The following is a 26,413-nucleotide window of genomic DNA, read 5'->3' as shown; positions in this document are numbered from 1 at the left end:
AAAATGCAAAATGGTATGGCTACTTTGGAAGAGTCCTAGGAATTTATTAAAAAGCTAAACAGAAGATTACCACGCAATGTGGGGCACTTGGGTGGTTCAGTCAGGTTAGGTTAAACAACTGACTCTTGATACTGGCTCCGGTCAGGATCTCACAGTTCATGTGATTTGAGCCCCAGGTCAGACTCTGTGCTGACAACTTGGAACCTGATTGGGATTCTCTCTCTCCTTCTCTCTCTCTGCCCCTCTCCTGCTTGCATTAGGACACAGAGGTGCACGCTGTCTCTCTCTCTCAAAATAAATAAACTTAAAAAAATCACCATACAATGTAGCAATGATGTTACTAATTATTTATTCAAATAAGTTGAAAACTATGTCCACAAAAAAACCTGCATACAAATAAATCAGGCAGTTTTATTCATAACTTCCCCAAACTAGAAGTTATCAAGATGTCCTTCAAAAGGCGAATAGACAAACTGTGGTATATTCATACAATAGAATATTATTCAGTGATAAAAAGAAATGAGCTACCAAGCCATAAAAAGACACAGAGGAAACTAAAAGGCATATTGCAAAGTAAAAGAAGCAGTATGAAAAGGCTACATACTGTGTAATTCCAACCATAGAACATTCTGGAAAGGACAAAACTATAGGACAGTGAAAAGAGCAGTGGTTGCCAGGTTTCAGGGAGAGGGAGGGAGGCAAAAATAGATGGAACACAGGAAATTTTGGAGGGTATGAAATTATTCTATATGATCCTGCAAGGGTGGGTGCATGACATTATGCATTTGTCAAAACCCTTTGAATGTACAACACAAGAGTGAACCCTAATACAAATTACGGGCTTTAGATAAAAAAAGAAAATCTACTCCAACTGCCTTCATTTCACAGATGATGACTCTGACGCCCAGAAAGATCAAAAGACTTGACAAAAGTTACACAGAAAATTATGAGCCACAGCTGCAATCTGTTATTGTGAATAAACATCAAAAATAGGGATGTAATGGATATTGGTAGTTGTTAATACTAACCCTGTTCATACTTGAATCAAGCTACATTTAAAAGTCAGACCTTTGAGAGTTTCTGACACTGTAGGACACTAAACACAATAAGGGTACAAAGAATAAGGAATTCAGGTTAAAGGGCACCTGGGTGGCTCAGTCTGTTAAGCCACCAACTTCAGCTCAGGTTGTGATCTCACAGCTGGTGAGTACAAGCCCTGTGTCAGGCTCTGTGCTCAGAGCCTGGAGCCTGCTTCAGATTCTAAGTCTCCATCTCTCTCTGTCCCTTCCCACGCCATCCCCCAAAATAAACATTAAAAAATTTAAAAAAAATTTTTTTTACTTAAAAATTTTTTTTTTAAATTCGGTTTAAGTTTTGATTCTTCCATTTTAAATACACATNCTCCATCTCTCTCTGTCCCTTCCCACGCCATCCCCCAAAATAAACATTAAAAAATTAAAAAAAAATTTTTTTTACTTAAAAATAAAGAAGAGGCTAAGCAATGAGAGCTGATGAGATGGCACTGTAAGAAGGCAGAAAGCCTTTCTTTGGGGAAGGCAGAAGAATGAACATTTGAGCTCTAACTAGGTGTTTAAGTTCTATAGTTGGTACACTCCCCCCACACCCTAAATTGTCATGAGAAAAAAGTGACTGCACTAAAGTTCTCATTTACTGAATACCTACTCTCTTGGGGTGAGTGATAAAGCATTGTAAAGAAGTTAAGAACATGAGTTTTGTTAGGAGGCAGATAGGCGTGCTTTCCACTTTTGGCTCTGCTATTTACTTACTGCCTTATGTGTTTTGAGGCAAGTTATTTAAACTCTCTGGGCCTCAGCTTCTTTACCTATAAAAATGGGGATAATAAGATCTACTTCATAGAATTAATGGGAAGAAAATCCATATAACACCTAGCATAATACAGGCACAGAGTGAACACACTATGAATATTAACTATTAATAATAGTAATTACAACCATTAGATTTTCCATGTGTGTGTGTGTTAAGCCGATGTCTCAAAAATTTTTAGAATTAGATAGGACATAGGAAAACAAATATACAAATAGAGAAAATCGTGCCAAGCACATACGTGCATTACATACATTATTTTATGGAGTCTTCTTAATAAGCCTAGAAGGGAGAGAGTCAGCTGGTGGGTCAAGTATTTGTGGAGCAGTTACCAAGTGTGAATCACTGTTTGAGGCACTGAGAGTGTAATAGTACACAAGACAGAGTCCTTCATGCAGAACACAAAATAAGCATAAAACAAACAAATATGAACAAGTGGGTAACTGAATTGATGTGATGAAGATTAAAAAGGGGAACAGGTGGTCTGCTTTAGCTAAAGTGGTCAGGTAAAGGCTCTCTGAAGATAAGATTTTCAGAGGAGTCCAAAACAGAGAGGAAGGTAGCCACGTGAAAATCTTCGGTAAAGGCATTGTGAGAAGAAAAAAATTGCATAAGCAAGGATCTTAAATTTAGTATATTCAAAGACCAGATATAGATAATAATATGTCCTGTATTTTATAGATAAAGAAAATGGGGCTTAAGAAAGGTTAGCAACCTGTATGAGATAAATGGCAGAAGCAAGAATTTGAAGGTCTAACTTCAAAGTCAGTGGTCTTGTGGAATTGCTATGCTGCTTCTCTCCAAAGTGAGCAAAACATTTCAATCTTTTTTTTTTTTAAATATTTTTATTTATTTCTAGGAGAGAGAGACAGCGTGAGCAGGGGAGGGTCAGAGAGAGAGGGAGATACAGACTCTGATAGGCTCCAGGCTCGGAGCTGCCAGTCAGCACAGAGCCCGACGCGGGGCTCGAACCCACGAACTGCGAGATCATGCCCTAAGCGAAAGTCGGATGCTTAACCGACTAAGCCACCCAGGCGCCCCTAAAACATTTCAATCTTTTCTCAGCCATGGAACAATCCTGCTTCCCAAACAGTCTTCTGAATGTACTTATGAAAATTTACCAACTGAAAGCAGTTCTTCTAAATTCCATAACATCTGTTTATTTGTTGCAGCAAAAATAAGGTAGACATTATGAAACTAAGAACTGTATATTAAACAGTGTCAAACTGTATCCTATGAAATAAAATTTTATGAGTGGCACTATGATCTTCCTAAGCTATACATTATTTAAATGTCTTATAACATATAGACATGTTATTGATGAAATATGGTGTTTTTAGTAATTTTTAAAATAAAGCTGGACATGGACTCCTTGCTCAAAAACATAATCTCTTACGCTGCTGCTGTTTTATGAGAAAAATAATAATTGCCATATTTTTACTTATTGTAATTTTTCACAATTAAGCAGCTTAAAAAACAAAATATTATTAAAATTAAATTGCAAATTTGAGAAAAATGAAATAAAATTCAAGGATCTCATTATAAAATCTCACAGAATGTCAGCAATAATACGATTATACAAAATGCACTCTTCAGTTCAACTACAAAGTACTTTATAAACATTTCATTAATCTCAAACTGAAGGACAAATATTACTTTATGATGATTATTTTAAAAGATACTGTTTCTTGAGTACCAATATATACCATGTTAATCTAAAAACTTTATATATGTTCTCATTAAATCTTCACAACAGTTGTAGGAATTAGGTAATTATCTTCCCTGTACAGATAAGAACACCAAGGCTATCTCATCTCCCACATCCAAAGTTAGGGCGTTGAAAAAAATTGGCCAAATTCACACTCCTAATAAAAAGCAGACTTGGGATTCAGCCCCAAGAGTCTGAGGCTCTGAGGTCCGTGCTCTTCTCACTATTTGAATATATAGCTACATCTCTCAACAACTGTTAATGTTTCATGCAGAAAAGTTGTTCAGAAGCAGTACTAGGTACTGTTCACCTCTATGACTCTTAAGTCCTTCAAACAAGATGATTAACATGTCCAAACCTGGACTCAGTATCTTCTCATCCCACAACTGGAATTAATAGTGTATTCCCTACTCTAATTAACAGAAGGAGTTACTCTTCACCATCTGGATAGTAGTCAACCCAGGAACTCTGGTACTCCTGGTACACTCAGCAAGACTGTGTTTCTAAGACCATAAAACTTAGGAATGATTTTTTTTTAATAGTAAATTCATCAATGAATGTCAAAATAAAGGACTCTTGGGAGACCAGCCAGTCAGCTTTTTCCTGGACTAAACCATCATTCATCTAAACCAGCAACTTCTCTACATATACTATACTCTCTATATATGCTTTATTATCTTGCAACAACTTGAGGTATGCAGGAGTATAGTAAAAATGCTAGCAAATTCAATTTCATGAGGGTGATCACTGCAATTCACTCACAGCAGAAGTCCTGCTCTTTTTTAAGACAAATTTCCTAAAACGTTTTCATTATAAAGTACCTTCTATCAATTATCTTGTGTTTTTGTAAACAGGTAAATATGCAATGCCTTTGAAAATTCTGTGACATTACATTTGTCTTCCATTTATGCATCAAATATGTACTAAGTTCATGTTAGATGCCAAGCACTGTACTTGGAGCAGGAGATGATGAGCAAAAAATTGGCACAATCACCACTCTCTGTGCTTAAACTTTAGAAGCAGATACACTTCAATAAAATTATCACACACCGTTATACAACTACATTTGTAACTCATTAGCAAGTAAAAACACATGGTAAAATAAAAGTTATTTATGATAGGGGCATTTAAGCAGCTAAGGAAAACTCAGAGAAAAGTGGTATTTGAGCTAACTTCTATAAGAAGGGTAGTCAAAGACAGGCTAACACAGTCTGGACAAAGAAAATAGTACCAGAGGCGCTGTATCCATACTGTCTCCAGTTCTCCCATCCTTTTTAAATAAAATGCCCATCTGGCTTTTATACTCTTTCCTCCACCAAAACTGCTCTCAAGATTTTCAACGACCTCCACATTACCAAATGTAGTGGTCAGCTATCAATCCCTATCTCACTTGATCCAGGGCAGCACTTCACATACTTAGCATTGCCTCCTCCTTAACTGCCTTCACTTGGAGTTTAGGAAACCACACTCTGTGGCTGCTCCTGCATAGTGCCCTTTGCAGATAACGCCAACTCAACCCAAATTCTATGGAGTGCTTGTTTTTGTGACTATTCTTAGGCTGTAACTGCTGTTAAAACACTACTGTGAAATCCAATATTCTACCTACAACCAGATCTTTCACTTCATCTCGACACTCATTTATACAACTGTCTACTCTGTACTTCTACTTGAATAGCTTAGAGGCATCTCAAACTTTACATGGTCAAACAAAACCCTTGATTCCCACCTCTTTACCTCTGTACACAAATCTGGAGACTTTCCCATGACATTAAATGGCAATTCCTTCCTTTTAGCTGCTCAGCTTAAAAACTCGGACTCATCTTTGCCTCTTACATTCTCACACCTCACAGCCAATCAGCAAAATCTGTTGGCTATACTATCATAATAGATCCAGACTATGATCTCTTCCCACTATCTTCACTGTTATCACCCTGGTCCAAGTTACCAATATCATCTCTCGCCTGGATTATTATTTCAGCTTCAAAACTAGTGTCTCTGCTTCTATACTTGTTTCCCCGTGGTCTATGCTCCACACAATTTCAAGAAGTAATCATTTTTTAAAAAGTCAGATCATGCAGTTCATCTGCTCAAAGCCCTCCAATGGCTTCCTATATGTTAAAAAGTCAAACTCCTTTCAATAACCTACATGACCTCCTTCCTCTGTGACTTCATGTTATCCTCCTCCTCTGCACTCATTGTGTTCCAGCCTATACTGCTATTTCTTTGCTCCTGCCCATAGGCCTTTGCACTGGCTGTTCTCTGCACAGAAATGTTCTTCCTCGAGGTATGTGCACAGCTTATTCCTCTTGCTTCAGATCCCCTTAAATGTCCCCTTCTTGATTAGGTCTTCTCTGACCATCATATTTAAAAGTGAATCTTGCCCCCCATAGTCTGGCACTCCCTAGTCCCTTTCCTTGTTACTCCTATTTTTCTCCACTACATTTGCCTTCATTTGCCACATATACTATATATTTATTGTTGATCTCCCTTTAATAGAATGCAAGCTCTAGGAGAGTAGGGACTTTTGTACAGCTGTAAACTTGACCCCTGAACAACGTGGGGGTTAGGACTGCCAACCCCTCCCCAGCAAGTAAAAAATCCCGTAACTTTTAATCTATATAACTTTTGGCCACCCCCCCAAACTTTACTAACAGTCTACTGTTAATCAGAAGCCCTACTGATAACATTAACAGTTGATTAACACACATTTTGTATATGTAGTATATATGGTATTCTTACAATAAAGTAAGCTAGAAAAAAGAAAATGTTATGAAAGCCATAAGGAAAATAGATTTGCAGTACTGTACTGTATTTACATAAAAAAATCCACTTTAAGTGGACCTGTGCAGTTCAAACCTGTTGTTCAAGAGTCAATGTATATTGTGCTCAATGACATATCTTCATTGTTCCAATGCACAGTAGATACTCAACAGGTATTTGTTGAGTGTGTGAATGGATGAAAGGGAACATGAGAACCAGTGACTGAAGAAAGATCTGTACAGCTGAAGCAGAGATAGGCAGAGAGTGGTAGGTATATGACGTGAGGCTGGAGAGGTAGAAAGGGACCAGATCACATTAGGCTTTACAAAGAAGTCTTGCCTTAAGAATAGTAAGACATCAGTGAATAATTTTAAGAGAAAATCTGGTCAGACTTGCATTTCAAAAAGATCATTATGGCTTCTGTGTGGAGAACTAAGGGAGAATGGCCAGTGTGAATGCTCACTATTGCAACGGTCTTAGCAAGAGATTATGGTATGTTGGAAAAAACTGCTTATGTAGGTGGTGGGAAAAGAATGGATTTGGAGGATATTTGGGAAATGATATTGATAGAGCTCAGTAATAATTGGCTAAAGAGGTAGGAAGGACTGAAGAAATCTAGAATACTGTGTAGTTTTCAAATGTTCACAAGTGGATAGTAGGATCCTTAAATGAAATGGGGAACACTGGAAAAAAATCAGGTTCATTAGAGATAACCATGCATTTGGTTTTAGGCATGTTGAGCTCGAGATGCTTTTGAGAATTCCATAAAGAAATAAAAGGAAATAAATATATGAAAACTGGAAAGGTAAAGCTGGGTGGAGCTATAATTTAAAAGTCATAGGTGGTAGTGAAACCATGGGTATGGATGAGATCATAGTCAACTACATAGTAAAAAGAGGACCTAGATTTAAGAAATGGCCCTAGTCTTTGTGGGCTGGACAAAGGAGAATGAAGTTAAAAAAAAAAAAAAAAGACAAAAAACTAATGTCTTTTTTGTTCTGAATCACATTCATAAGAAGTTCATGTTAAAAAAAAAAAGAACCTGATTTAAACCAGTAGCATTGAATGTACCAAGGCTACATTAGACTAATTACCAAAACTATAAATCTGTTCAAGGACAGGTCATTTTCAGAAACTACCTGGAAAATTCGCAGTACTTGTCTCTTACAACTTCAAATTATGTCAATACATAAATATTATCCTTCCCAAAATATATATGATTTGTCTTACTGCAATCTTCCTGAAAATATCTCATCTTTCTCGCTTTTGGGACTCACCACATGCTATTCTTTTGGCCCTCTTTCCCTGGTATAAAGATTTTCATGACTTTCCAAGATTAAGCTACCTCCTTTCTAGCCATTCTAGATAGTCAGATAGGACATCGTACTGTAATTGTGTGGTTAGCCATTAGATTCTATAACTAGATAGAGGCTGTGTCTTTTTCACTGTTGTATACTCAGTACCTAACAAGGCTAAACTTGTAAAAACACATCTATTCTGCAATGTAGAGAATTAAGATCTAATTTGGTCCTCAGTCCATTGACTGCCTTTCACGTCTTTACTTTTCTCAAGAGGAATGACTTTTTAAAAACAGTCATTTTAAAACAAATGATTGAATCTTCCAAATATACTAAAATTTGGATATCTTTATAGGTCTTTTTTCATAGAGCATCCTCAAAGCCTGCAAACATTCATTTCTAGGAATACTAGGGATTCTTTCCCCTTAGTCTCATACAAAATGGATTTGACAACTTGCTTTCAAAGCCCTGCCTGGGATTTCACTTGAGCGCATTTGAGCACATAACTCGCCTATACAATGGCAAACAAAAGTGCAACTGCACAGGGATACCAAATCCCTCGGCGCGAGTCCGCAGCAAGGCGCACTTGTGTTCACAGCATCTTTGTTGCCTGGCCTTGTGCCGCTCCCTCCGACCCTCGGGACTGCGACTGTTTCTCGTGCCCAACTTGCCCCGGCCTTGACACCCGGACTATTCCTTCCCACGCAGATTACTGGACAAAGTCCCCGGACTACGGAGGACAGCCCTAGATGGCTTCGTCTCCAAAATCCCCGAGGAAACGGAGGAAGGAAAAATCCTGTCAAAGGAAAAGTGGCAGGCAATTCTACAGTGCTCACCAAGTTGACGCTCTCAACCTCCCTCCGCGCAAACCGTTGATTCGAAGGCCGCTACCGGCAATGTCGCAGTGGCTCCTGGGGACTGTAGTTTCTATCGCCGACAGACTGTGTCGGCCGCATCAAAACTACATTTCCCAGAAGTCAATGCGAGGACGCCCTGTCTTCTGAAATCTCGGATTTGGCGTAATAGACCATCACTATTTTCAGGCTAATCTTAAACTTGTATTCATTTTCTTCCAGGTGTGAGTCTACAACCTCTGTCTTTGCTGTGCTTGTTTTGTGTGTAATAGTTTCAGTGTACTTCAACGCCTCCTTACTTTTCTCCAGTCCAGAGAATCCAAACGTCAGGGCACGGAAAACGCCCCCGACGCAAAATGCTCCTTAAGCGCCTGCGCCCTGCTCGCCATCACGCATGCGTAGCAGCTGGCAGCAGTGGGAGGCCGCGCGCGGACTTGGGGTCTGGAGGTAGCCAGCGGGAGGGCGGGGCTTTTTCCAATGGCTTTGCCTCCGCGGGTCGCGTCTGCTTGGGCGGGGAAGAGGGCGCTGGGGCAGGGGCGGCTCCTGGTTTATACCGGGCGGAGAAAGGGGAGGGGCTGGGGGGGGCAGGACCCCATCTCCCCTCCCTGCTCCCGCCCTCTGGGCCGAGCCCCACCGATGGGGCTGGGCGAAGGGGCGGGCTTTGCACCTCCGGCCTCGCTGCTCTGCCAGCTCCGCCGCCCGGCCCAGCGTTTGGAGATTGCGGGCCAGCCCTTTGCCCTGCAGGCTTAGTGGGAGGTGGGCGAGGACGCAGGGATACGGNCGTCTCCCGCCGGAGGCTGCCGCCCCCAAGGAACGCCTGGGTCTCCGGCCGCGACGGCCAGTGAGCAAGGGTTTGGCGAGATTTCCCCACCAGCTCTTGGCCGGCCGCTGAGGCGAAGGGAGGGAGCTGCAGAGGGCGGGGATTGGTGCGGGAGGAGGGGCGGGGTGGGAATGCTGCTGAGAACCCGGTGGCCGCCCAGACAAAAAACCCCGAATGGCTGGAGCGCGTTCAACTGTTACCAGCCTTTTTGGGCAGAGCACGGATTTGACAGCTCCACAACGTGAGGATATCCGCTGACCCCGTGAGACGGAGGAGAGCACTTCCCTGAGACTGCCTGTCCAGCAAAACCAGCGCTGCAGGGGTTTCAACTTTCGAACTTTTTTCAGTCTCTTGACAAGACTTGCCCCTTCTTGTAGGAGAGGGGTGAGTTCTGTCTTGCAGATCGCCCCAAAGCCATCAATATAAAAGACACTTCTTGTTCCAAATGTCAGCCGGACATTTGTGTTTTCATGACGATTCGACTTCTCTGATTTTATTCGTACATTCCTCGTTTTAAAAATACGAAGTGCTCTTGGGGACATGCTGAAGAGTAACTGAAGACTGCAAAGAAAAATCTCCAGTTGTCATGGCTGAAGGAGAGAATGAAGTGAGGTGGGATGGACTGTGCAGTAGAGATTCAACTACTAGAGAGACAGCACTGGAAAACATTAGGCAAACCATTTTAAGAAAAACCGAGTATCTTCGTTCGGTGAAAGAGACGCCTATTCGTCCACCAGTCGGGCTTTCAAATGCTGTTTCTTTGGATGGGTTGAATAAGCTTCTTGCTCATCTGCTTATGCTTTCTAAGAGATGTCCCTTTAAAGATGTAAGAGAGAAAAGTGAGTTTATTTTGAAGAGCGTCCAGGTAAGAAAACATTTTAATTAACAACTGTCTATAGTGCAGTGCAGTTTTACTTGAAGTTATTCGCTTTGTATTTGCTTCTAAGAGGTAGTTAAGTGAACTCATTACGAATTCGTTCTACATCTTAAATTTAGAGTGGCTTGTAAAATATTGAATTTGGGGCCAAAATTGTAGAAGATGAACTAAAGTAAAAGCAATTTTCAAATATAAGTAAATAAGTATTGTCTTTCTAGAGAGTTTTAGCAGAAGCTGCATTCGTCCTGGAAAAATATTAGAAAGTTACAGTTAGTTGCAAGTAAAGCCTTGCTTTTTCTTATATTCATTTTTACATGTTGTTAGAAGTACAGCCAGTGTACTTTTTACATCGTTACAAACAATATTCTGTGTGGAAAGTTTCTCATTTAAAAGCTTCTAAAATGATAAATGTTTCTTAGCTTGTTCAAGATAAATGGTGAAACAATTTTCTGTTGTTCCTAAAAGCAAAACAAAAATATCAGGTTCTGTTTTCTAAAGGCAACCTTTCTTTTAAAAAAAAAAAAGAATTACATAAAATAAAGCCTGTATTATAAAGAAGCTAGCATCTTCAGATTGAAAGTCGAACCCAGGTTGGGTGAATGGTAGAAACACTCTTGTGTTAAATTACTTAATTAGTTTTCTCTGTGTTTGCCTCAGTTGCTTGATTTTTTTTCTTTTTCACATACATACCTATTTAAGTTTTGAGTGCAACAGATTAAAAATGTTTTCTTCCTGTTTGTACATAATCACTCCTGTTTTATTGGGAGATTTATTAGGAAGGGTTTGTTTTCAGTTTTATTTAGAGAAAGGTTTTTAGATCCTAAGAATGGTCAGTGACACTATGTCTAAGTTACTCAACCGAAGTCATTTATGAGAAGTTCTTAAAATTTATCTTTTACTTGGGTATATGTGTAAGCTAAGATTAATAGTTTTTTCCATTTTGGCTAGTTTAAAGCAACAGAAAAATAATCATTTCCATAAAATGAAGACTCTGTTTAAAGTCTTGGGGTATTTTTTCTCACACACAGTTTGGGAACAATCATTACAATTCATTTATCCAAAGTTACCAAAGAGGAGTTAATTTTTTAGATTCCTGAAGTTACCCTTTCAAGCATCAAAAGTTATTTCTCTGTTTTTTAGACTGTAGTGTCTACAACAATCATATTTTTCATAATAGGGTCATCATTATGCACATCAAGAACTGTTGTGTAGCTGAGGGTAGAGTATATAGGACTATATGATCCATGTTTTTTGAACTTTTGTATTCAATTTTTAAGTTTTCCTGTTCCCTCCCTTACTGTCAGTATACTTTGTTCTCTTCCTGAATCTTTGATTTTGCTGCTTATTTATATTCAAATGGGAAGCCAGATAACCAATTGAGTTAACAATTATATTAAAAACAAACGTAATTAGGCTCCGGGGAGTGAAGGGTCAAAGGACTGTGATATATTGGTAAGTAAGTGAGTACTGGAGTCAGACCTGAGCTCAAATTCTCCTCCTTTATTAATGTACCGCATAACCTTGGACAAGTTAAGTTACTTGATCTCTCTTAGCTTGGATTTCCACATCTATAAAATGGGAATAGTAACATAGAGCTGTTGTGAGAATAAATGTGATGTAAAGTGCCCCAGTAGATAACGGATGCTCCTCTTCTTTTTCATAAGTGAAAGACATGGATTATGTGATACATAATGAATTCAGGATTCATTCCTCCTGCAGAAAGATTCAAGAATCTCCTCTACAGTGAAGGTTTTCCATAGATTTATACTTTTCATCTCTGCATCTATTGCACTTAATTTCTGCTACTATTATAAAAGGCACTTATATTGTGCTGTAATCACATGTTTATGTGTCTGTCTCCTCGGAGGACTGTAAGTTCTCAAGAGTATTGGCTGGGACCTGAAAGCTACTAAGTAAATATCCAGTGGCTGAACAAATTTATATTTGGCTTCTTTTTTATTTCTTATCAGCCTGAATAAAGTCACCAGATTAGGTAGGGAGTTTCCATCCCATCATTCATTCATGCCTTCATTCAACAATTTTTTATTGAACCCATGGCAAATGCCATTCTAAGAACTAAGAACCAGTGGTAAACAACTTTGACATTCTACTGGAGAGAGACCCTAAACAATAAACAAATAATGTAATTTTAGATAGAGAAGACTTCCCTGAAGAGATGACATTTAAGCAGAGATTTGATGAAAGAATAAATATAATCCAGGCAAAAATGAAATTTGTGAGGGGGACATTCCACACATAGGGAACAGTTCTGTGAGGCCCTCATGGCAAGAGAGAGCAGATGAGTTCTAGGACCGGAAAGTAATACAATGTGGTTGGAGCATGTTTGAAGGGAGAGTGAAAGCTTAAGCATATCCTCTGTAGTCAGACCTGGCTCCAATACTTCATTAGCCTTACAATGTTGAATGCATTTCTCCTTGACTCAGTTTCCTTTCACAATGAGAATAAAATGAAATAATGCTTGCAAAACATAGCTCAGTGCATAGCACATAAGAAATGCTCAGTAATATTTGGAGTTCTTACTGTTCTTAGGCAGGAGTTGGATAACAGAGGATCTTGAAGGCCAAGTTAAGAGTTGGGGACTTTATCCTAGGAACCATGGGAAGCCACTGAAGAGTTTTGAGCAAGTTGGTGTCATGGCCCATGGTGTATTAGGATTACTTTGGAAACAATGCGGAGAACGAATTTCAGGGGTCAAGAGTGGATGTGTAGCATCAGTTAGGCGGTAATTCCACAAGTCCAAAGCAAAATCATGGTGGAGTGGGAAAAGTGAGCAGTGAATGGGTTTGGGAGATAGCTAAGAGTTAGAAACAGGAGATGGTATTGAATTGGATATAGGAGATGAGGAAAATAACAAAATAAAGGATGCTGTCAAGTTTCTCAAGTAACTACTTGGCTACTAGTTGAGTCATTTCCTGAGACACAAGGGTGATAAAGAGTCAGTTTAGGAGGAGCAGTGAGTTTTGTTTTAGACTTGTTGAGATTAAGTTGCCTGATACACCTGATTAGAAATAGCTCCTGAAGGGATTTCTGCCCCTGCTACTACTGTTGTAGTTCTGCCATTGTTATCTGTCACTTCTCCAGCCTTAACCCATCCTCCACCTTTATATCCATGTTCCACATAACTGCAGAGTCATTTATCTAAAATGAAATCTGATCATGTTACTCTCCTGCCTAAATTCCTTGAGGATAGAATTTAAACTGCTTAAGAATGTCACATAATGTCCAGCATCATCCGGCTTCCACATACTGCTCCAGCCTCACATGGGAAACCAAATAATTAAATGTAGTACTCCATAAGGCTTTCTGTTATTCGTTGGTAAACCAGCAAAAGCTGAACTGAATTTGTAATCCCTACAGCTGTTCTGCTCTTGATTGTTATGTCAGCTCAGAGGACTGTAGTCAGGAAGAAAGTTGGTGGGGCAGGGATAGGATGGATCAACTCAAAATGGCTAAACCTGTAAAAAAAAAAAAATTGGCACATTGGGAGAGAGTATCCTCTGTATTCCTGTTCTCAATTTATTGATTTCACAACAACATACTTAAATCTGTTGAACACATTTTTGAGAACTGTTCTGTGCCAGGCACTGTACTTTAGACGAGAAGATCAGTAAGACTTGTTCTCTACTTTGGAGGAAGGTCTTCTAGTAGGGCTTGTTTATGCTGGGTTTGTTGTTGTTGTGTTGTTAACCCCAGAATACCTTTTGTTTTTCTGAACAAAGGAACAGAAGTGTTAACACTGGTCCCATACACTAATATAGTCCACTGGTGAACTGTAGTCTTATGATGCATGTAATTAAGAGAGGAACATGAGTGTGTGAATATTCATCAAAAGATTATGAAGAGGGTTCAAAATAGTCAAGAACTTTTCTAAGAATGGTCATTTGGTCATTTTCATTTCTGTACTATGAAAAAAGAAATCTGTTTTCTTATAAGCTTCCCAGCAATTAACACTGTCTGAAAATAATTTGGCTGTAGAAAATTTAGACCAAGTAACAAAGTATATATCTTTGTTAAGTAGGGGTGGAGGAGGCTTTCATTTAGTGAAGTGATTGTCACTCCCCAGGGAGAAATGAAACGTTGGCTGTTGGGCCTGATGTACATTTCAGTTGTTAAAGCTGCAGTTAGAGTATCCATTTGATATTGATTTGGGTAATATACAGTTTGTAGGTTTAACAGCAAGAGATTTATTATTTAGTGTAATAAATCTTGAGGTTGGGCAGTTTCAAGTTTCACGGATTGATTGATGAGCGCAACTAGAGTACCTTTTTGCCCTCTATCTCTCTGCTTCCCTTCCCTCAGCATAGCAAGTACCGGCTGTGCTCATGGCTGCAAGTTGCCCCAGCAGTTCCGGGCACCATGTGTAGCTGTGACCATGTGCAGCTGAGAAGACTCTCTTCGCATGTGTCTATCAGGGAAGAAGTGCTTTTCTCAGAAAGCCTCAGTAGACTTCCTGTCTGTTTTTATTGACTGGGGTTGGGTCACATGCCCTTTTCTAAGCCAGTCATCGGCAAGGAAATTGGGCATTTCTGGTTTTGATTTGAACTAATCTGCATTCAGCCCCTAATAGCCGGGAGAGCCCCATTACTTGAACAAAAAATTTGTTGGTGAGGAAGAATAGGGATAGGAAGCAGTCAAGTTTAGTTGAAGGCTCTAAGAGCTGATCTTATATCTACCTTGATAAAATACTGCTAAATTATAGGATCTATAATTTAGATTCTATGAGATTGGAAACAATTTATAATGATGCTGTAAAATATAGCATACCAGATTAAGAGCATTATAGAAGCAGATTTGGCCTTTTAAACTGTTTTGATTTCTTTTTTACTGCTATGCCTAGTCAAAGCCAGAAGTGTAAGGTGGTGCATTTCAAACAACTCACTCTACTCTTAGCCACAGCAAATATGAGTCTTCTTTCAGTATTTACGCAAAACCTCTCTTCCATATCCACTATTTTCTGGCCTTATTTTATTGATACACTGAGAACTCAGCCTCTTCCCTTCAGAAAGCCTCCTGCCTTTTCTATTCAGTACTTCTTCTCATTCCTACCTTTGACCACTTTCTTAGTAGCTTTTGAACTCAGAGGAGACTGCTATTTACCCTCGGGTTGTCTGTGTTTCTTTGGATGGAGAATGTGAAGAAATTGAAAGCAGCTATTAACTTTTTTTTTTCCTAAATGGTTTGAAGACAAAGTAAAATCTTATCTTCCCCCCCCCCAACACTGGCTTACAGGATGAATCATATCTGTACTATCTGCCCTCAGTGTCCTCTTTGTAATATATAAATACATCCTGTCCTCTTCCTTTGTTCTGACTTTTCAGAAAGACTGAAACTAACAAGGACACTTTTTTTTTAAGTTTTCAGATTTCAAATATTTAATTCCTGTTACAGTGCCCCAGATGGTCTCTACCATGAGAGAGACAAAACAATGATTATTTTAAAAAATGGTTTCCAGCACATTGTTTAATTTATAAGTAGGACGTAGTGTTTTGTAGGAAAATGAGATGTTAAAAACTATTAGATTTCAATTTAAGGTCAAGGGTTGCTCATGGCATTATGAAGGACCCTCTAAAACAATAGTTGAGCTTAATTAAAATTATTTTCTCATCTTTAACACATTGTGCCCTTTCAGTGCTGCCTAGATCATTAATGGAGAAGAACATTCATGTTGTTTTTGTTTTAGAGTTTATTTTCCTTTTTGTGACCATTAGAAATTTGCACAATATCTTTTAACCATTCGGTGGAAAATAAATTAATAAGAACCAGCTTAAGGATTTATTGAAACTTAGACCTGACCGAAAATAGCCATGGAATCTTGAGTATAATAAAGGATTATCAATCACTTAAAACTTTGGTACAAAAGTGTCCTATTTAATCATAAAGAATATTCATATTTGAAAACAGGCAGTGTTTATGTAGAAGCAAATTAACATGAAATGGAGGAACCATAGAAATGCGGAAACTTTTAGAACTTGTGGAAGGACGGACGGGGAGATGCTAGGGAAGGGGGAGGCAGTGCTTATAGTGCATGGAAGGAAGAAAGTCCTGCTGGATGCACATTATTAGCACCAGGCAAGCCTTGCCACCAGTTTTTAATCTCTTCTTTGTCACAATTTCTCAAATCAGACTATTGTTTTCATATCATGGCAAAATATGTGCCTTTTTCATGGAAGTCAATGGAAAATAGGATTTACTTGGACCCAACTTTTCTAGATCACATTTATTACATTGAGACCTTCGTTGACCTTGATGAAATTACCTGGTAACTTTAATTATGCAGACACAGTATAGTCAGGGGCATCTGAGAGTGCTGCAGAATTTTGATGATGGTATTGTTGGGGGCATTGGGCAGACTGGAAATTTAAGTATGAGAATCTCAGCTAGATAGACACTCTATGGGAACAGTTCATGCTTTGCTTTTCTTCTTTTCCCTTTTAGTTACGACACTAAGTTAAACTAGTGCTGATAAAGATACTACAATGTGTATTAAAAAAAAGTCTTTCAAAAGATGCTTATTTTTAAAAATGTTTTTTCACTGGATATACTTAGAGAGTTTTGTAGGATAACAATTAGGAGCATTTATTGGATCTTCCTAGCTGGCATTGTTATTGTTAAAGTTCTTGGTGTTACAAGTAGTCTGTCACAGTTTATGACATTTTTCAATTTATAAGGACAAAAACTCATGTGAAATTTGGCAGAACAAGAATTATCTGTCTTCTCATGTTCTAATCTATTTTATATAACAAAATGGAAAAATCTTACTAGATTGAAATGAAATGTGTACTTACCTTTGAAAAATGAGACATTTTTAGTTTTATATTTTATTTCTTACCCCATTTTATCTTAAGGGAAATAGCTTCATAGATTTATAAATCATTACTTATATCATGAAGTTGTCTTAAAAAACTTCCTAAGCTTTTAAACCATACTAAATGGAAATAACATTTATGATGTGAATTTTGTGAGTTCTTTTCTAAATCAGTTGTCATGTATGCATATTCATTAACTGAATAGTATTCAGTTAGTGTTTTAACTTAAAAATTGTTTAAATTGACAAGCTAATAAATATGCTTTTTAAAAAATTAGCTAGGACAATTTGTCAATTCTATGTAATATTCAGTAAAGTCTAATTAAAATCTTAGTTTATCCCACTAAAAGTAAGCAGTTACTGTTTTGATACTTAAGTGTTTGACAAGCATTGCACAGTTGTCTTAAAATTTTACATGATTTCATTTTCTAGCAAGTTGGCAGGTGTTAGCTGTCTATAATTATAACTGAGTGATTTTTCAAATGCTATTCATAGCCTAAACACAGCAAGATATTCTTCCAATCATGTGATAAAGACCAAGCCTTGCAAAATAGAGGTAGAGTGATCTGTTCAATGGTACTGAAGGACATATTTAAGAGAAGCTTTTCAAAAGTAAAAAGTGATTTAAATGATAGAGTTTTCTCACAAAATAAGGTCTCTCAGAGTTGTTGATATACCTCACCAAATTAAGCTGAGTCTACTTTTTCACCCAACAAGTAATGCATGCTTTGGCAGACTTAAATTATAAAATATAACCTATATTGATTCAGTTTTGTTGATGACAGATGTTCTGAGTATAACAAATAATTGAAAGTTTTTTGAGACAGTGTAGATTTTACCATTGAGCCTAGTGAATCATTTCTTTTCATTTCATTTATTAGGTAGTTGGTATACCTTCCATATGCCAAATACTTATCTTTTTGACATGTCAGAGGAAAGACTTTTCCACTTAATTTTAATAATGATTCTGCTTACAAAACATTTCTTGGTTTATTTTCTAACTGTTCTAAATATACAGTCTTAGATTAACTATAGATATTACTGCAGAGTGATTTAAAGACCATTGGAGGGGCTTCTGGGTGGCTCAGTCAGTTAAACGTCTAACTTCAGCTCAGGTCATGATTTCTTGGTTCATGGGTTCAAGCCCCGCATTGGGCTCTGTCGCAACAGCTTAGAGCCTGGAACCTGCTTCAGATTCTATGTCTCCCTCTCTTTTTGCCCCTCCCTTGCTTGTGCATGCACACTCACTCCCTCTCTCAAAAATAAGTAAAACATTATTTATTTAAATAAATTTAATGTTTTATTTATTTTTGAGAGAGGGAGAGAGAGAGACAGCGTGAGCAGCATCAGCACAGAACCCAACATGGGGCTCGAACCCATGAACCCTGAGATCATGACCTGAGCCAAAGTCAGAGGCTTAACTGACTGAGCCACCCAGGCACCCCTTAAAAGACCTTACTGGATTTTCTTTACCAGCCATATGCCATGAATCAATTAACCTCTGTAGTCTGTTTCTTCATTTGCGAATTTACATAATTATCTACCTTGTGATGTGATTATAAAGATCATATTTGTAAAGCAGTTTGTAATCTTCAATATTTTGTAACCTATGAATTCATTTATTTATCTTAATTTATTTTTGAGAGAGAACACACAAGAGGGGGAGGGACAGAGAGAGGGAGACAGGATCTGAAGCAGGCCTTGTACTGATGAGAGTGAGCCTGACATGGGGCTCAAACTCACAAACTGTGAGATCATGACCTGAACCAAGTGGGATGCTCAACCAACTAAGCCTCCCAGACTCCCCTGTAATCTATGAATTTAATTATGAATAACTCTTTGATACTATTTACTTATCTGTAAGTAAATAATACTAATACTATATAATATCTGTAAGTAAATAATACTAATACTGAGAGTAATAATAATACCAAACTCAGGGTAGTTGGGAGAATTAAAGGGTAAAGCATGTAGAAGTATATAGTAAGTGCTCAAATATTGGCAGTGATGATGATGATGATAACCTTGGTTTTTGTGCTTTAGTTAATGAGTCGTACTCCAAACTGGCATTGTTTTAGGATTTTTCTGTTTAGAATTTAGGATTTTTATGTAATTGACTTTCATATATCTCACATCTTTTATCCACATATATTAACACTCCTAATTGCCTTTTGCACATTGAATTTCCATATATAAGCTGATTAATGCTGATGTCTAGCTTTAGCAGAGGGTGCTTCTAAGCAGCCACTGCCCCAGGGTAGGTGTTTGGCCTGACCAGAGGTTTTCCTCAGATGTGATGGCAGATTTGTAGCATCCATCCCCTCCTTGGAGTCCAGCACCATTCTGCAGGGCACCAGCAGGGAGGAGGTGCAGGCAGGTAGTTAGTTGCTTTTGTCATCCAGGTGGTCAAGTGTACATGGAGAGGTCCATGCCAAGGCCTTGGCTTCAGTATCTGGGCAGTATTAGAGTATAATTGTCAAGATCATGGTCTTTGGAGTTAGTCAGACCTGGCTTTCAATCTTGCTCTGCCAAACTCTGTGACCTTGGGCAAATTACATAACCTCCTTAAACCTCAGTTCCCTCACAGAGTTGAAAGGATTAAATGAGGTAACATGCGCAATGCTTACTGGAATCCAGTAAGCACTCAGTAAATGTTAACTATTAATACTCTGTTCTGCCTCCATAGTGCCATAGAGAAGAGATGGAAAATTGAGCCCTGTAGGACCATACACTCTTTAGGGTACTCCCAAGTTTCTGAGTAACTGGGAAAGTTTTCACCTACTTTCCAGGCACTCAAGGAATAGCACTCTAGAGGAAATAACACCTCTAGGAACGAAATTAAGGATTTTATACATATTGTTTTAGCTATCTGGGAACTGGATTCCTCCCTTGATGTGTTGGTGTATTATTCCACTTGTGAACACTTTGACTTTCAAATACATCTCCACGTACACATAATATAGGAAAAGCAAATCATGGCTGTACACCAGAGTTGTCAGTAAGCAACTGAATCTTCTGCCTGGTCAATTGATGCCTATACCTCAGGCAAGTTATCTACTACAGAGACTGTTAGCCTTGAAGGTCTACTGAGGTGATTGGAGCTACACTATGCTCACTGCAGTGGGAGCCTGATATCTTAAATGAAAGTCCCTTAGACCTCTCACTCTCACCTGGTAACTGGCCCAGCTTAGTTTGGTATGATTAAGACAAAGTAACTAAGCAAAGATACATTGTTAGAAAGTTACCTAAGCAAAGGTAACAGGGCTTGAAGAGACTTTGTATCATGTTAGATTTCTTGAATTTGCTCAGTTATGTGTGGGTGTGTTTGGGAGCTCCCCCTAAACTGCCATGCCTTTTCCCATTATAATCTGCCATGGCTTTGGAAACAGGTCATCTTAAGTCATCATCAGTAGTCTTTTACTCTTTCTTGTTTGGTAGAATGTATACTTTTGAATGTCGTATGAATAGGCATTCTTTATGTGAAGCCTAGTTTTTAGCCCTTTTTGTGTATTATTTCATTCAGTCTTCACAACACTGTAAGTAGATATTATTATCCCTATTTTATGCATGAAGAAAAATCAGGCCCAGATAGGTTACATAACTTGCCCAAGGTATCATAGCTAGTAAGAGGAACCAGATTTCAAACCCAGGCAATGAGAGTCCAGAGTCCATGCTTTTCACCATTATACTACACATTCTGGATAAAAATTTAATGTAAGACTATTAGCAGTGAAAATATATATTACTTTTTGTTCCAAATTATTTTTCCTTCAGGATGAGATGTAAAACTTTGGTGTTTCTAGGGGAAACTACATTCTTAGATGTTAATAAATTGCATACCAAATTCGTATTTAAACCTGACCCATCTTGAAATTGCATTTGGACCCCAACTGATCTTCATGTTTCATTGTGGTGCATAATTTGTATTGTGTTGTCATTATAAATTTCAGTTGCTTGCATGGAGGCTCTGGCTCTTGGAAATACGGTGTGTGAAAAGTTTATTTTTACATTAAGATATTACTAAGTAAGATGATTTCTTTAGTGAACTGTCTAAAAGAAAATTTGGTATATTTCCATGAGTAATAGACTCAGGGTTAGCTTTGAATGTTAAAAGAGCATTCTCCTAGCTAGTTCATTGTTGCCATGACAGTGCTGGCAGTGTGAGTGTTGTAGTAACTCCTTGCAATGATCTTATTTTAGACCCTAACGTTTGCAGTGTCGAACATCCCCTTCCCTGCCCCATAAGTAACTCTAGTGGAAAAGTACTGGTTTTATAACTGGCTTCTGGCTTTGTAGCTGAAAGACTGCACTATTGTGGGCTTAAAAAAATAGTGTAGGAGTGTTGAGTATTTTTCCTGTGGATTGTGAATGTTTGAAATTTCCCAAAATATGGTATTGCATTACATGTCATACAGTAAGTTGTTTACAGCTAAAAAGGGGCCTCAATAGTCTTTTTAGAAATCAAGCCCAGATTTTATCATTACTTTGCACTCATATAGAAATCATTTTTCCATTTGTATGTCTCCCATGCATACTTTGCAGTTTCAAGATTCTTTTATTCCATTATTGTGGAAAAATTATTATTAGAACCATAAAGGACTGTGTTTTCATAGGGTAGAAAAATACTTTTTTCTTATTTTTTCCATAATTCAACATTTATCTGATCAAAATGGAACATCTTAATCTGATTTCTTAAGTCGTGAAGAAACTAAAGTTATGTAATTTTAAGAAATTACTCAATTTGAACTGTGTACTTAACATAATTGTTAAGGTGTTTTTAACTTCGTTGCCTATATGTTATAAATTGAATTTTAAAATACTTCATTGATCTTTTTTTTAAATTATTTTTTAATGTTTTTTAAAAATTTATTTCTGAGAGAGAGAGAGAGACAGACAGACAGACAGCATGAACAGGGGAAGGTCAGAGAGAGAAGGAGATACAGAATCTGAAACAGGCTCCGGGCTCTGAGCTAGAACCCGACGCAGGGCTCTAACCGACGAACTGTGTGATCATGACCAGAGCTGAAGTTGGACACTTAACTGACTGAGCCACCCAGGCACCCCTAAAAAATTTTCTTTGTGCCTGACACTGTTCCAGCACTGTGCTGGGATATAAAAGTAGAAACAACCATTACCCTTAAGAATTTTGCGATGATAGTATAATAGTATGTTGACAGCAGTTCAGGTATTGAAAGAATGTGTACATAATAGCTCCACATCTAGGAAATCATTTGAAAAGTTTATGTATGATAATCACTACAGTGTTATTTAGGATGTCAGTGTATCATCTGTATGTATTTATATGTAAGTAAGTAATAATTTGAATTCCAATAATTAAATTATGGATAATTATGCATTTTTTATAAAGGACTATTACACAGTTACTGCAAATTCTTTCAAAATATATTTATTAGAAAAGAAAAGATTATGTATTTAAATGGAAAAGAAATTTTTAAGGTAGTGCCAAGTATATATATTTTTATATGGAGGGGGAAAAGGAAACCCCCATGTACCAAAATGTGAAATCTAGTTCTCTTTTAGAGTGGGATTATTAGGGGGTGTCTGGGTGACTCAGCTGAGCTTCTGACTTTGACTCAGGTCATGAACTTGCAGTTCATGAGTTCAAGCCTCGCATCAGGCTCTTTGCTGACAGCTCAGAGCCTGGAGCCTGCTTCAGATTCTGTGTCTCCCTCTCTCTCTCTCTGCCCCTCTCCTGCTGTGCTCTGTCTCTCTGATTCTCAAAAATAATTAAGCATTAAAAAAAATTTAGAGTGGGATTATTAGAAATTTTGGTTTTTCTTTTTATAATAATTATTAATAAATACTCAATTTTACTGAGTATTTACTATGTGCCAGGCATTGTTATAAATATTTTATATATAACATTTGCAAAATTTCAGGCAGATTATAGGTTTTGAGGAAGATATCTTCCCAAAACAAATATACTAATATGAATGCACCCACTTGTTGTAAGATTAGGTTTCTGATTTATTTAGCCAAGGAAGCAAGGACTTCTCAAAATCCAGGCTCTCTCATTGAAAAGTGCTTTTAGTCTGCCCTGATGTCTCTCTCCTTGGCCCTCAGGGCTCCTAAGGGGGTGCAGCTGCTGGAGACACTCTTTGGGTCACACCAGATATGCAAAACCCAATGTTTGCTATATTGTTGCCTTTTTGTATTTGCGGTTTATGCCCACGTTCTGAATTTATACAAACTATGCACTTTCTTTGAAAGTCCATTTCCCCTATATTATTTTATATGTAAATATTTTATTATATTTACGTATAATAAAAACTATATTATCTAGTTTTATACCTACAATAATCTGTGAGGTGAATTTTACATTTTATAGATGAGATGAGGAAACAGATTAAGTAACTTAAGTAGTGAATACTGGGAGAGCAGGAGGCATGTCTGACCCCTGAATGTCTATGTTCTTTAACATTAATCTGTTTTCATACAGTTTTTTGTTTTTTTTTTTTGCAATGAGCATGTATTATTTTTGTATTGAAAAATAACTTAAAAGAAGTGTGCAAAGATCATACATAAAGTGTTAATTCAGAGCAAGAAAACATCAGGATGGGTTAGGATAGTAAAGACAGCTTATTGGAGCATATAAATTTTGATGTAATAATTAACTTCTCTCCTCAACTCCTCTGTTTGTTTACACAAGTATGCACTCCTTCTATCCCCAACATGCCCAAACCAAACCTCCAATGACTGGCTGGAAATAATTAATGCTCTATTGTACTTTCCTGCAGACTAAGTTTTGGCCTCATTTTTGTTTCCTTTTGTGGCCCCCTTTTTTCTTTTGCCATCTGTCAGTGCATGTATGAACATGTAACTATGACTTTTTTCAAAGCTCCTTCTCACTACAACATTGGGCATTATAAATAAAACAGTTCCAGCTTGGCACTTTTCGTGTGGTAATACCATCGTAATTTAAAGATTGGGATGTTGAAAAGAAATTGTAAAAATTACATTAATTAATTTAAAAACAAATTGAAGGGAAGGAGAACTACAATCTTGAATCTTGTCTGAGGAATTAACCTTACAGCATAAGCCAGCATAAACCTTACAAGCATTCATCCAGGATGCATTGGCACCACAATACTTGTTAAAACACTGAAATATTTTCATACCTGTTGGTAAATGGTGAATAGAAACTGCAAAAAGCAATACAATTATAATACATAGTCAAGATGGGTAGTTTATCTTAGAAACCACACATGCACTAGAAATGGTCTAGTTACTGCAGCATAGAGCTAGGAAGTTTGCTCAGATGTCCTGTTATTTCCAATGTTGAAGGTACAGAAACCCTTGGGTGGGAGAGAGAGACTAAGCAGGTGAACTAAGGGGAACCTAATCTATAAACCCACAAAAAAAAGTGCCCACTTGTGCCAAGAAGAGAAGCAAGGTCCAGGCCTTGGTGGCAACGGGGGAAACTGCCATAAGCAGGGGGGTGGATGCATGGGGGCAAAGACTGTCAGGGTGTGGTCACTCGAGTGGGCTGGAGCAGCATTTTGTTTTGGTTTAATAATTAGTTATCTATTGCTTCATAACAGATTTGGTGGTTTAACACAATATACATTTATTATCTCACAGTTTCTGTAATTTAAGAATCTGGCTAGAGCTTAGCTAGGATCTCTGGTTGGAGTCTCCCATGAGGCTCTAGTCTCATCTGAAGGCTCAAATGGAGAAAAATGTCCAACAAATCCACAGGATTCAGTTCAGTTGATCAGATTCAGTTCTTCAAGGGCTTTTGGATTAAGAACCTCAGTTTCTTGCAGGCAGTTGATTGGAAGCTGCTTTCAGTTTCTTGCCATGTGGATTTCTATACTTCCTTATGAAAAGCAACTGAGAAGACCCTGAGAGAGCACCAGCAAGAGAGTGCCAGCAAGACAGAAGTCACAGTCTTATAACCTAATCTTGAAAGAGACATGCCATCACTTTTGTCTCTTCTGATCTCATTAGAAGCAAGTTACTAGGTCCAGCCCATACTTAGGGGGAGCAGATTACACAATGGAGTGAGTACCAGGGGACAGGGATCATTGAGAATTATTTTAAAAGCAGCCTTTCACAACAAAATATCTCCTGAAGCCAGGGGTTGGGAAGAGTGGGGTTTCCTGTATACTGTGAAGACAGTTGTGTGTTAGATCATATGTCTAAGAACCTACTTAATGCCTAGAAGAGAGTGTGGTCAAGCAAGTGATAATATGAGCCCAGAGTCTGCCCCCCAGACTGCAAGGGTGGGGAGCCCTTGCAACCATTCTCTGCTTAAAGGAGCCTCATACCACCAGCCTGCCCAATGGATGCCCTTCCCTAGGCCTTTCTCCTTCAATGGCTGGGGCACACCAAGGCTCAGTTGGAGAGGCCTTTTCACGTCCTCTAGCAGCTTTTTGATCTTTCTCTTTCATCCCCTCTGAACCCTATAACTCCTTCTGCACGACCCATCCTTACTGCATTATACCTGTGCAATCTTAGGAAATTCCCTACTTCCCATTCTTTGTACTAAAAGTAAAATGGCATTGGTCCAAAAGGTAGAAAGTGGCAAACAGCTTTCTTTTCATCATTCAGTGACTATCTAATGAGCTGTGAATCAAATCTCAGCTGTGTCTGTTATTTGAGGGGGAAAAGAATTAGAAATAAAGCCCCAAACTTATGAGCATTCTCTAATGAATAATTAATGAGGTTATATGGACTTGTAAACCTAAATTTTTATTCAAATCTCTGAAACTCAAGTTGGTGTACTTTACCGTCTGTCAATTTAGTGGTGTTGGAAAGGGAACAGATGAAATAATTTATCTTTTTTCATTTTATAAGCTCCAGCTCTTTATGGATTTTGGCTGTTGCAGAATCAGATCAAAATGATTACATAACTGATAGCAGTTTAAAAATTTTTTTACCCCACTGAATACAATGTTTAGTTGAGGCTAGGTCTTTTCAATTGTAGGGAAAGCTCTTGGTTTCAGTTTTTAAAAATCATCATGATTATGATTTTCTCTTATTCATCTTTAATATCTTGGCTAAATATTTGATTACAATTAAAATTTTCCCATATATATTTTAAATCTAGGATATATATATATGTATGTATGTGTATATATATATAGGATATGTGTATATATATATATATAGAATATATATATATAGGATCTATATGTATTTATATACATAAAATTTCCACATGCAAACAGTGGCTATCTCTAGGCCATGGTTTATGCTTTTCTACATTTTTCCAAAATTTTTATGAGTACTTCTATTTTTTCTAATAAGAACCAAAAACACATGTAATTAAAGAGAAAATAAGTTCAATAACACCACTTTCTATTCATAGGAAAATGACCTTTATGGTAAATAAGAACTTCAGTATACTCTCTGAAATGATTTTCTAATAAGGCATATACTAATTTTAAAAGCTGTAGTTC

At 37.8% G+C, this 26,413-nt stretch overlaps 2 protein-coding genes across 3 annotated transcripts in view; one reads left to right on the top strand and one right to left on the bottom strand.

Annotated features, from left to right (window-relative positions):
• Positions 1–8,826, bottom strand: part of CEP57L1 (centrosomal protein 57 like 1) — a 96,857-nt gene extending 88,031 nt beyond the window's left edge. Inside the window, exon 1 of one of the 2 annotated variants that reach the window (XR_013339008.1) lies at positions 8,765–8,826. The gene's annotated coding sequence lies outside the window, so the exon portion shown is untranslated. Of the gene's footprint in view, positions 1–8,447; positions 8,511–8,764 lie in introns of those variants that run through there. The other variant, XR_013339007.1, reaches the window with a different exon arrangement.
• A 1,045-nt stretch (positions 8,827–9,871) lies between these two features.
• The window catches only part of SESN1 (sestrin 1), a 117,339-nt gene continuing 100,797 nt past the window's right edge, over positions 9,872–26,413 (top strand). The window contains exon 1 of the mRNA XM_077780068.1: positions 9,872–10,150. Within this exon, the coding sequence (XP_077636194.1) occupies positions 9,872–10,150 (279 nt within the window). The remainder of the gene's footprint in view (positions 10,151–26,413) is intronic.

This window comes from Crocuta crocuta, unplaced genomic scaffold (genome assembly GCF_008692635.1).
Source record: "Crocuta crocuta isolate KB4526 unplaced genomic scaffold, BGI_CrCroc_1.0 scaffold147, whole genome shotgun sequence".
Classification (NCBI taxonomy): Eukaryota; Metazoa; Chordata; class Mammalia; order Carnivora; family Hyaenidae; genus Crocuta; species Crocuta crocuta.
The sequence above is the reverse complement of the archived record's forward strand: the minus strand, read 5'-3'. Positions and strand labels throughout refer to the sequence as shown.